Below are 12,188 nucleotides of genomic sequence, written 5' to 3'. Positions count from 1 at the left end.
GTATGGCTGCTGGAAAAGCTTTACCAAAAGCCCTACTTAAGCCTCATTGGTCAGAACTCTGTCACCTGGCCATCCTTACCTGGAGGACTAGAGGAGGACTCTGGGTAGGAGCTGGGTCACCCAATCAGCTTTTTTTTTTTTAATTTTAGATTTTATTTATTTATTTGTCAGAGAGAGAGAGAGCACAAGCAGGGGGAGTGGCAGGCAGAGGGAGAAGCAGTCTCCCCATTGAGCAAGAAGCCCGATGGGGGGACTCGATCCCAGGACCCTGGGATCATGACCTGAGCCAAATGCAGACACTTAACGGACTGAGCCACCCAGGCATTCCCCCAAGCAGCTTTTTACAAAATATTATAATCAACAAAAGCTACAAGGAGGTGAAGAAGAATGACAACTAAAGATAGATGGGGGAAGCAGGGATTTGATAGAAAGTCCGTGACAACCTATCAAAAGCAGTTTCAGAGGGGCACCTGGCTGGCTCAGTCAGTGGAGCATGGGACTCTTGATCTCCAGGCTGTGAGTTCAAGCCTCGGGTTGGATGTAGAGATTACTTAAAAATAAAATCTTTTTTTTAAAAAGCAATTTCATTAGGTATGGAGAAGGCTGTTGAAGACTAACTGGGTTGGTGGGAAGTTAAGTTCTTTCCCAATGTTTGAAAAGGAGAAGAATGGAGGGAGCAAAAATCTAAAGTATAAGGTAGAGAGGCTTTGTCTGGCTTTAGGATTGTGACTACTTGAGCATGTTTATAGGCTGAGGAGTCCAAGCAATTGGAAAGGAGATCAGAGCTATAAATAGCATGACAAAAAGATCAACTATCGGAAAAAAAAGTGCAAAATCCTTCTGGTGACAGGGGATTAAATGAGATATGGAAAGAGATACCTTTGTCTCCAAAACAAGAAAGGAAGTTAAGGATGAATAACAATAGTGCAGGTTTGGATGTGGGCATGAACAAAGTGGAATTGTCGACTACTCTTATTTTTGCAAAAATACACTTTAAAACTGTTGGAAGTTTTAAAAGCCAGACCTTGAATTCACTATTGCCCAATTCTAAGAAAGGGCGGTAAGATCGCATCAGAATTCAGGTGTGCTTTATTCATATTTGGCTCCCCGACCTGACTCGGCGAGATAGGGACCCCGTTAGGCTTTTTCCGATTTACAGAACGGAGACCCAGAAGACCGGGAGCTTTCGCGAGCATCTCAACATTTCACTTTTCCCCCCTCCTCTCCTCCGGGTTGGAAGGCCCCCAGAGGATGGCGTAATCCCCGGCATTCTCACTCTTCTGTGGCACTGAAAGCAGTGAGGAAGATACCCGGTGGCGGCAGGAGCAATGGCCAAAGCGCTTGCTAGAAGCATCCAGAACTTGCTCTGCAAATTTATTTCGATTCTGTTCTTCGCTCCTTCACCTTGAGCGCGTCGGAGGCGGCGCTGAGCAAGGCTAGACAGCAGGACGCCGTCAGCTGCAACCTGCAGCAGTCCGGGAAGGGGCAGAGCCCGCAGAGCCGCTCCCGTCCACGGAGGAACACGCAACAGCAGTGACCCCCGTTACGGCCTCCGCGACTTGCAGGATCCCACCCAGACTCCGACAAGCCCGCCCTCACGCCCGCAAGAAAACGATTCTCACTTTTCATTGGCTGACCCTGGCGGAGTGAGCCCTTGCTTCATTTTCATTGGCTGCCGCGGCCGTCACGTCCTCTCGCCACACCCACCTACCCGGCGGCGCCCAGTGAGCGTTGGGGGAGAGAGATTTACTGAGGGCGGGGACGGGAGTCGCGCGCAGTCAGCCCGGGCGGTACCCCCTCCCCACCCACCCCGCGCCGCGGCCCCGCCCCGCCCCCGGCCCGAGGCCCCGCCCCCGGCCCTGCCGGGTCCCGCCCCTCCCTCCAGAGAGGGCGGGGACCAGGCGGCGGCCGCAGTCGCAGGAATATGCTGGAAGCCGGCGGGCGGATGCCCGGGCGGTGCTGAAGGGACAGTTCCCGCCGCCAAACTTGCCCCGCGGCGGGAGGGCGGGTGGAGGGCCCCCGAGCCAGCGGGGGCACGTGAGCGATGGAGACCATCTGGATCTACCAGTTCCGCCTCATCGTGATCGGGGACTCCACGGTGGGCAAGTCGTGCCTCCTGCACCGCTTCACCCAGGGCCGCTTCCCCGGGCTGCGCTCCCCCGCCTGCGACCCCACGGTCGGCGTGGACTTCTTCTCCCGCCTGCTGGAGATCGAGCCGGGCAAGCGGATCAAGCTGCAGCTGTGGGACACGGCGGGGCAGGAGCGCTTCAGGTAGGGCCGCCGGGCCCCCGGGGCACCCTGGACCGCCCCTTCCCCCGCGGCCGGCCGCCCCGCCCGGCTCGGAGGAGGCTCCGGCCCTTCCCTCTCGAAAGTGCGAACACTCCATCCTCGCGTCCCCTTCGCCCCTCCTCTTCCAGGGACGACTTCCTCCTCCGCAATTTCTCACTTGCTTCTTTGGCGCCCATTTCCTGCGCCTTTCCTTTCCCGCCTGAACCCGGGCCCCCCAGTCGCGGACCCCCTCTTGCCCCGCGCTCTCTGCCCCTGCCGGTGTTGGGATCCCCAACTCTTCGGCGCCCCTCCCCCTGCTCCCCAAACTCGGCGCCCCTCACTGCGCACACCCTGACCCGGCCACCCTCCAACGAGCTCCCTTTCTGCACCCCGCTCCGTGCGGCCCGGGAGAACTGCAGAGTGGGGTTCCCTCCGGCTTGAGGGCGAGCGCCGCTCCGGCCCGGCCTGCTGCATGAGCTCATTGGGCACCGTTCAGAGAGGGAGGGGGATGCGGTAATGGTTGGAACACCTCACAGCACCGAATGTGGTCCTCAGAAATGCTGGGCCGTGTGACCCTTGGGAACGTGTCTTAGGGAGCAAACACAGGCACAGCGGGCGGGGGGGGGGGTCCTCGTTTTGTTTAGTAAGGGCTGAGTTGTCTTTAGAAGTTTGTCATCATTGGTGGTTTGGAAGAGAGAGACACACTGAGATTTTGTCACGAACTTTTTCCTTTATGGTATTTATAATGGGTGCTTAACGTTCCAGGGTGCTAATACATCAGAAAATGCGTTCTGAATAGAGAAGGAGGGATCCACATGAAGAGTCTCATTCTAAATGTTCACTGAGACCAGGAAGGATTTTGCAAAGACAGCTCATGTTATGCAAATAAAAATTAAATGTAATTTGTACGCGTTTCCTGGATGTTTAAGACTGAACCGCATAATAAAGCATATTTTAAAGTTGTAGGATTTGAGGACACTTTTTTTTAGAGGAAGGTAGGAAATCTGATACACTGTAATGTTTTGGGTCGTGGGTTTTTGTTTTTGTTCTTGGGGGTTTTTTTGAGATTGCATTGTCACCTGAAACTCACTTAAGCAAGCATTTTGCAATCTTCAGCAAGTACTCTGCTTGTGAAACGCAGTAGTCCATGAGGGGGACTTCCCAAACATGGCTTCCCCTCACCAGCTCTAGCCAGCTTCCCTTCCCAATGAGGTCAGCCTCCTGTGAGTGAGGATTTTCCAACTTTTAAAGTTTTGGCTTCCATTCCCAGCTACACCCGGATTCAGACAGATGATAAGTGAACTGCTTAGCTTGCTCATACCTTAGTTTTCAACTATGTATGAAGTGGAAAGATAAGGCCAGCCCCTCAGAGACATAAAGCTTCCTGTTAACGTTTTGAGTTGTACAAGACCTAGAATTCCATGAAGAATTTTGTTTTTCCTTTTCGAGAAGCCTCTTTTAGTTAAAATAGGGTTTCAAACTTCTGATTCCTCATCTATAAAACGGGGTCATTATGATCTCTTAAGATTCCTTCCAGTTTTACCATTGTAAGATTGATTTCAAATTCCTTCCCTTGTCATCTCAATCAGAGTTGAATCTTTAGGTATTTTGTGGTCCAAAAAAAAAAAGCATTTACTAGTAGCTCTTGCTCTACCCTCTGAAATGAACACAATAAAAACATATTCTTTATGCCTTAAACTTCTAAAAACTAGCGAGTTGCAACTACAAGAAACATAAGTAGTAAAATCTTATTGTATCTAATTATTTCCCAAAAAGTTGCCCCTGAACTTATTGACAAGATAGTTAAGGATAATTAATTTGTTAGATTTTAAAGTCCTTTCTGCTAAATAGATCATTGTTTTTTAATGCCTTTGAGCACATGTAAATAATAATTCATTGTATATACATTATTAAAGCCAGACAGTACCTCTCCCATAATAATACAAGGACATTTAGGGAATGTTTACTGACAATGAGTCATGCTTTATTTTGTCTGGCTCTTTACCAAAGATATATTCATAAATACATACATATTTCAGTAGCTACCTCCAAATACTTGCTTTTCTGTTTAGCAGAATTTTTCACCGTAAAATTGGATTTGAAACAGTCATTGTTAAATCATTCTGTATCTTTAAGAAAATAGATACAATTTAAGTAATAGATATCCTTACACATTTTATTTCATAGAAAGGTACTGTAGTTCATGAAGAGAATAGCCATATAATATCATTAGGAATTCATGGGAAATTTTATATTTCAAGGTTTATTATTGATTGGATATAAATTAGCAAAAAGGAATCTACTTTAGATAACTCAGGGTGTAGCTTGAAAGTATTAAGAAAACAGAACAAAATAATGAGCTGATAATTATGACCATACTTAGCCTTAGTTTTCTGCCCCCCCTGCCCGAGCTTGAGATATAATTGACACATAAGTCCTTAATTTTCAGTGTTCAGATTAACAAATGCTAGAAGACCATAATTACTTGCAAAAAGTAAGAAGGAACACAAACTGAAAAGGCTTACAAAAATAATGTATATGTGAGCATACCATAAATTGTAATGTTTTTATTAACACTGTGTTAATGAGGATAAATGTCAAATTACTGCATTAAAGAGTCAAAATTACAGTCCCTTCGTTAAAGATGAAAATTTATTTCTCTGTGTGTAATAGTCTCAAGGTAATTGGTCTGTGTTGGTGGAGGGACTCTGCTCTGAGCCATCATTTGGGTACCTTCCTTTTTAATTTTCTGCCAACCCTAAGATATTATCATCATCTTCGTGAACACTGTGTTCCTGCACAGGAGAAGGAAAAAGAAAAGCTCTAAATCAAGCAATGTTCCTTTTTTTTTTTTTTTTTTTTTTTTAAAGTAGGCTCCATGCCTAATATGGGGCTTGAATTCACAACCCCAAGATCAAGAGTTGCATGCTCCACCGACTGGGCCAGCCACCCAGGCGTCCCAGCAATGTTCCTTTTAAGCAAGTGAGACCACTGTGGTACAGATCACTTCAGCTCTAAGTTCACTGAGAAGAAATTAGCTACAAGGCCACAGTTAGGCTGGGCTACCATGTGCCCATGAAGAAGGGAAGGTGGATCTGGCATTGTGGGTTTTGCAGGGAAACCCGCAAACACCACTTTCAAATTTTAATCATCACAGTGGACAAAGTTCAGCAGAAATGGAAGCAAGAATATCGTATAACACAGCGTTAATACGGATAAATATTAGAAGGTTCTAGAAGTATGGAGAGCATCAAATATAGGAATATAAATTTTGAACTTCCTGTAGAAAGCGCTTGAAGCAATATGAAGATAAAACGAGATAAAGAAATAGCAATGTTGGCTGTAGGGATAGGTAAATTCAAGGCTTCAAACCAGATTTTGCCTTTTATTTCTGGTTGTCTGATCTTTGGGGTGTTATAGTTACAGCGAGTGATTATAAAGCTCAGCTATAAAGAGAATAGGATCCTCCTGGTACAGTGCTTCTCAGAGTGTGTCCTGCGTTAACAGTTATATCCCTTGTGATTCTTTTTAAAAATGAATTCTGTGACCGGGTAAATTTGGGAATCCCTATACTCCATGTACCACTCTCTTAGAAATTGATATCAAAGGCTCTCAGAAGTCTTGCAGCAAGGAAGCCCGTTTAACTTTGATTAAACCATCATGTCTCAAATTTTATTTTTAAAATGTAAAAATCTGCGCTAACTTGTGTTCGAAGGAGTATAACCTGAGAGAAGTTCCACTGATAGAGTTGTTCTAGTCACATCCTCGGAGCAGAATCCCTGAACTTTTGAGGTGTAGAGCAGTGCAAGACCTTCTAAAGCTCCTTACAAAGGGCAGTTAATATTAATATAATTAATATTATATTAATAATATAATATTATTATATTAACCCCAACATCTGAAGGTGGCCTCTAACACACTGAACATTCTGGGCCTCTCCCTAACCCTCTGTCTGCCTTGTCATCTCTTTTTCTTTAGCGTCTCTTCTACTGTGACTCTTTCTCTTCCTCTTGTGTCCTGCGTCTCCTTCAGCTGCTTATTTTTATTTTTCTGGTACCCCTCTCCTTTGTCTGTCCCTCTTCCGTTTCCTCCCACCCTCCATCTTTTTCCGCTCCTTCCTTCTCATCTCAGTGTGTCTCTTACCCTCTCATTTGGTTTTATCTATCCCCTGGCTCCCTTGTGTCTCTGCTTCCTCCTGGCCCTTCAAAACACTCATATGAAGTTAATGTTTAAAAGTGGCTTAATTTGCCTCTGAAGCCAATAATACACCATATGTTAATTAATTGAATTTAAATTTTAAAAAGATGGAACAAAATAAAAGTGGCTTAACTTATGTTCTTTGTTTTTAATTTTAAAAGCAAATAAGATGAACATTCTCTATTTCTCCTTAAGAGAACGTTTTATTTATTTATTTATTTTAAAGATTTATTTATTTATTTTAGAGAGAGAGAGAGAGAGAGAGAGCATGCCCCCGAGTGGGGGGAGGGGCAGAGGAAGAGGGAGAGAGGGAATCCTCAAGCAGACTCCCTGCTGAGCGAGGAGCCTGATTCGGGGCTTGATCCCATGATCTATGAGATCATGACCTGAGCCAAAACCAAGAGTCAGATGCTTAACCGACTGAGCCACCCCAGGTGCCCCTTAAGAGAATGTTTTAAATGCCTAAATTGTTTTTTTGTGTGTGTTTTTGATTCCTACCCTTTGACTGCAGTTCATAGTCTTCAACAGAAAAAGATTTTCTGATCCTGGATCAGTGGGTTCATAACTGCATACATCACAGAGTGGAAATTGTCCGCAATTAAGTGCCATAATCATCGCAGTCTCCTGTGGTTCCAGGTTTTTAGAAACAGTAAAAGTGATGCTCTGTTTGTGTTGAGTCATCAGATAAAATAATGTCTTGGTTAAAATTATTTGTGTTGTAGGGGGCGCCTAGTGGCTCAGTGGGTTAAGTGTCTGCCTTCATCTCAGGTCATGATCCCAGGGTACTGGGATCGAGCCCCACGTCGGGCTCCCTGCTCAGCGGGAAGCCTGCTTCTCCCTCTGCCCCTCCCCCTGCTTGTGTGCATTCTCTCTCTTTCTCTCTCTCTGTCAAATAAATAATTAAAATCTTTTAAAAAATTATTTGTGTTGTAAGTAACAGAAATCTAACCAAATTAGTTTAGGTATTAGGGGATAAATTATAAAGGATCCAGATCTCATGAGTGGCAGAAGCTCATGGCACATGCAGGTATCTGGAAGTATGCAAACCCCAGCGAGAGTCTGTGGGTTTGCCCTGTGGTGCTTCTCCAACTCCGTCAGCTCCCAGTTCTCTTGGGGGTCTCAGCCTCTTACTCAGATTCTGGGAAGTAATCTCCTGGACTATTTGACAATTTCATCTGCTACTCATGGACTACCAGTGAATCAGCTTCCCCACAGTCAAATTGCAAGATACATATACATATAATACAGATATAAATACATATATATCAGATATATGTATACATATAATATATATATATAATATATATTATACATGTAATACAAATACAAATACACAAGGTATGTATTTATGGGTCACACAACCCAAATGTATCTGTAAGGGTCTACTTTTTGGAAAAGAGAAATTCACAGAAGGAAGTGAGCAGTCATCCCCCAAAGTATCTATTTCGTGGTGTTTCAGGGTAATGTGGTTTGTAAGAATGAGCCAGCATCATTTCTCCCAAGTGTAGCAGGATGTGAAGAAATGACACGTGTAGCCAGACATATTTTTATTCTGTAAGGATTATTGTCCTTGTCCCCTCAGGGCATTCAGCCCATTTTGAGTGACTGGTTAGTCAACACAGTCAAGACACTAGCTAGTAATTTGAAAAATCTGTAATTGTCTTTCTTAATTTCTTTTTTCTTCAATAATTCAACTGATTCGGCCACAACCTCAATGCCCTGTTGGTATAAGAAGGTGATTATACCTCCTGAAGTAAACTAAATATTGTTCCCCAAATGTCTCAGGGCCCTGGGCCAAATTACAAATAGGCGAAGCTCATTCTTGGGGACCCTTTGGGGCTTTCCCAGTTTTCTTTCCTTCTATGTTTGAGCCACCGAGACCTTGACCTGTTCTCTTCTGTTCTCCCTCACATCCCTTAATAGTCCATCTTCACTTCAGAGACCAACACACAATTATTAATGGTTGAAAACAACTTAATAAGGGTCTTGCTAGGAGTATTTAGATTCTAAAAGAGGATGACCACTTAGCGAGGGAATGCCGCCTCATCCTGATGCCTCCCTGGAGGATAGATAGATAGATAATGTGGCTGTTGGTGGTGGAATGTCCTCTCGTGTTGCTACACTGAGGACCAGCTTTTCCGACACAGTGGCCCCACATTTAGCTTTCAAAGCAAGGTTAGGGGGAAAAAAGTTAGAGATGACGTTGTGAGTACATAGATTACCACAGTAAAGTTTTCGCTTGAAGGAAGGTGCTGTGCTCAGTCTGTGAGAGAGAGAGGAAATTTCTAGCCATCGTTAGTCGGTTTGACTGGCGGATAAAGATTTCTGATTTACCTTTCACAGCCATGTTACTTAAAAGTTTAAAGAGGACTTCTTGGAATGGCCGAAGACTGTTTACTATGTTGGTTATCCTTATCCTGGCTGACTTAGAGGGAATCTTTTGTCTTCCAATCTGCTCTGTCGGGCCGTGGAAAAGGCGAGCCACCCAAGTGACCAGGGAACATCAGATACTGCTTTAATAAGATACTTTAATTCTTTCTGAAGCCAAGTACCTGCAAAGCCTCTACTTTATGATTTTAATAAATCTCTAAATGTCGGTTAAGTTTTCATCAATTCTGATAATACATAATTCTGGAAAGTTCACTTTAAAAATTGCTACCCTAGGGGCGCGTGGGTGGCTCAGTCGGTTGAGCATCTGCCTTAGGCTCAGGTCGTGATCTCAGCGGGGAGTCTACGTCTCCCTCTCCCTCTGCCCCTCCCCCTGCTTGTGCTCTCTCTCTCTCTCTCTCTCAAATAAATAAATAAATAAAATCTTTTAAAAATTAAAAAATAAAAATTGCTACCCCACACACTCCACCTGGCTTATCACGAAACATCTTATTAGGGTAAAAACCATTGTTTTTTGACAGGAATCTATGTAATAAAGTATTGGTCTGACCTTCCAAAGTTCCAGAAAAACATGGAACAAAGGTCAAAGTATGTTCTAAATTTACAAGTATATTTCTAGTTTAAGCTGTGAAAGAGTTTCAAAATACAAGTAAGCAGTTCTGTATATAAGCGTGACTAAGTAAACGTTAATGGCTAGCTGCCATATTATTTTAGTTTGGCTTAAAATCTTAACAGCATACTCTTAAAAGTTCTTGAAATGTAGTGAAGTTTTTCTGTTTTCCTTCCTATGGTAGCGATTCATTTTTAATTTAGGAACAACTTGCTAAGTCAAATTACTGTATTACTGGCAGCAAGTGTTTAAGACCATCAGTTGGTATCAATAGCAAGGATATAAAGAAGCTCTTGATATAAAGAAGCCATTAAAAATATCTCAGTGCCAAAAAATACTGAGGTAAGGGAGCAGAGATTTTATTTAATTTATTTTATTTTATTTTTTATTATTAACATATACTGCATTATTTGTTTCAGAGGTACAGATCTGAGATTCAACAGTCTTGCACAATTCACAGCGCTTACCAGAACACATACCCTCCCCAATGTCTATCACCCAGCCACCCCATCCCTCCCACCCCCCACCACTCCAGCAACCCTCAGTTTGTTTCCTGAGATTAAGAATTCCTCATATCAGTGAGGTCATATGATACATGTCTTTCTCTGATTGACTTATTTTGCTCAGCATAATACCCTCCAGTTCCATCCATGTTGTTGCAAATGGTGAGATTTCAATTTTTGACGGCTGCATAATATTCCATTGTATATATATACCACATCTTCTTTATCCATTCATCTGTCGATGGACATGTGGGCTCTTTCCACAGTTTGGCTATTGTGGACATTGCTGCTATAAACATTGGGGTGCATGTGCTCCTTCGAATCAGTATTTTTGTATGCTTTGGGATAAATACCCAGTAGTGCAACTGCTGGATCATAGGGTAGCTCTATTTTCAACTTTCTGAGGAAACTTCATACTGTTTTCCAGAGTGGCTGCACCAGGTAGGGAGCAGAGACTCCTCTTAGGCTTGTTTCTACTTCACTAATGTGGTGAGTGCATTGGAAGTCACTTGTGAAAGGTCTTTGTCAAGCCATGCTCAAAAGGTCATCAGTGACTTTCCTTGGCAAAATGTGATCTTTCTCTATGCCTATTTTTTTTAAGTTTATTTATTTTTTTTAGTTAACTCTACACCCAATGTGGGGCTCGAACTCACAGCCCCTGACATCAAGAGTTGCATGCTCTTTCAACGCGGCCAGCCAGGCGCCCTATGCTTATTTTTTTTTTCCTAATTTTTGTATGATTGGTCATAGTTTCTTTTTAAATTATCTTGCTGTACTAAGAATGTTAAAAGTGGTTTTTCTTCTGATTTTTAAGTCTTTCTAAATATATTTCCTTTTTGTAGGACTTAGTGGGCTATGGGTTAGGGACATCCTTAATAACAGATTCTTGCCTCAGAAATACAAAAGAATGGTGTGGGGCCCAAACTGCACCCTCTCTGAGAAAATATTAGGAAAGAATACTCCAAACAGGAGTTAGATAGATATTAAGAACTTCCTGGCATGATGAAGAAAAGATTATAATTTCTTAAATTCTAGGCATTGCCTCTTGTTTTTCTTCAATGTAGTGTTTTTCAGAGTGATGTTAATAGGTGTACTTTGAGAAGAGGTTTCCTCGACTAAATAGTTTGGGAGATGTTGGGCTGTTGCAGGATTTCTCAGAGTCTCTAATATAAGGATATAGTAATACACGTTGTGAATCCCCAAGGTAGATACGGTGTTTCCCTAACCCAGAGTCCTTTTTTTTTTTTAAGATTTTATTTATTTATTTGAGAGAGAGAATGAGAGAGAGAGAGCATGAGAGGGGGGAGGGTCAGAGGGAGAAGCAGACTCCCTGCAGAGCAGGGAGCCCGATGCGGGACTCTGTCCTGGGACTCCAGGATCATGACCTGAGCCGAAGGCAGTCGCTTAACCGACTGAGCCACCCAGGTGCCCTCACGGTTTTTTCTTTCATGTGATTCTCCATGTCCCTTTTGCTGCTGCTCCCAGGTATGATTTCATCAGATTTCCCCTTTAAAACTCTTGATGTTTTAGGAAAAGATCCAGTAGCCCTTGAGAGTCCCTTGACTTCTGTCCCCTCAGTCAAAATTAAGAGGTTGATCATCTTCCTGACTTCTAGCCCCTTGTCACACGTTTACTCAGATCACACAGGACCTTCAACACTTGTTTTAAGCACAAAACCTCCCAGTTAGAATCAGTAGAGAAACTGGAAGAAAGGTAAAGGAGCAAATGGATGAAACTTCTTAATTTTGGATTTTTTAGATATGAAAGGCTATGGGAAAGCAAATGTTAATGAAGCAAATATGAGGTGAAATTTAAGACCAATTTGATAGAATAGATGGGTAGACTGAAAAGAGAATGACAAGTGAAAGAGAAGACACAGTTAGTTGTAGAGCAGACGATCATTAGTGGCAAAGAAAATTAGTGAGAAAGTGGGGGGCAGACACGTGAAAGACGCTGCAGAGGGGCGCCTGGGTGGCTCAGTCCTTAAGCGTCTGCCTTCCGCCCAGGTCATGATCCCAGGGTCCTGGGATAGAGCCCCGCGTCGGGCTCCCTGCTCAGCGGGGAGTCTGCGTCTCCCTCTGCTCCCCCTGCTCATGTTCTCTCTCTCTCCAATAAATAAAATCTTAAAAAAAAAAAAAAGCTGCAGGGGTCAGCCACACTGTGGTCAACATACTGGCCATTTTAGTCTATAAATAACTGTAGCCACAGGACCGGGAAAAGAA

General features: G+C 43.6%; 1 protein-coding gene and 1 long non-coding RNA gene across 2 annotated transcripts in view; one reads left to right on the top strand and one right to left on the bottom strand.

The window, feature by feature from the left end:
* Nucleotides 1-1,002: 1,002 nt before the first annotated feature.
* LOC144379554 (uncharacterized) lies at nucleotides 1,003-1,725 on the bottom strand. The gene is made up of 2 exons (XR_013442718.1): nucleotides 1,623-1,725; nucleotides 1,003-1,436 (listed from the first exon to the last, which is right to left on the bottom strand). It is a non-coding gene; the product is annotated as an uncharacterized LOC144379554 (long non-coding RNA).
* Nucleotides 1,726-1,894: 169 nt separating this feature from the next.
* RAB39A (RAB39A, member RAS oncogene family) overlaps nucleotides 1,895-12,188 on the top strand; it is a 28,800-nt gene continuing 18,506 nt past the window's right edge. Inside the window, exon 1 of the mRNA XM_036087729.2 lies at nucleotides 1,895-2,271. Coding sequence (XP_035943622.1) covers nucleotides 2,045-2,271 — 227 coding nt within the window. The 5' untranslated portion in view covers nucleotides 1,895-2,044. The remainder of the gene's footprint in view (nucleotides 2,272-12,188) is intronic.

This window comes from Halichoerus grypus, chromosome 11 (genome assembly GCF_964656455.1).
Source record: "Halichoerus grypus chromosome 11, mHalGry1.hap1.1, whole genome shotgun sequence".
NCBI classification, from domain to species: Eukaryota; Metazoa; Chordata; class Mammalia; order Carnivora; family Phocidae; genus Halichoerus; species Halichoerus grypus.
This window is presented reverse-complemented; position numbering and strand designations above follow the sequence as displayed.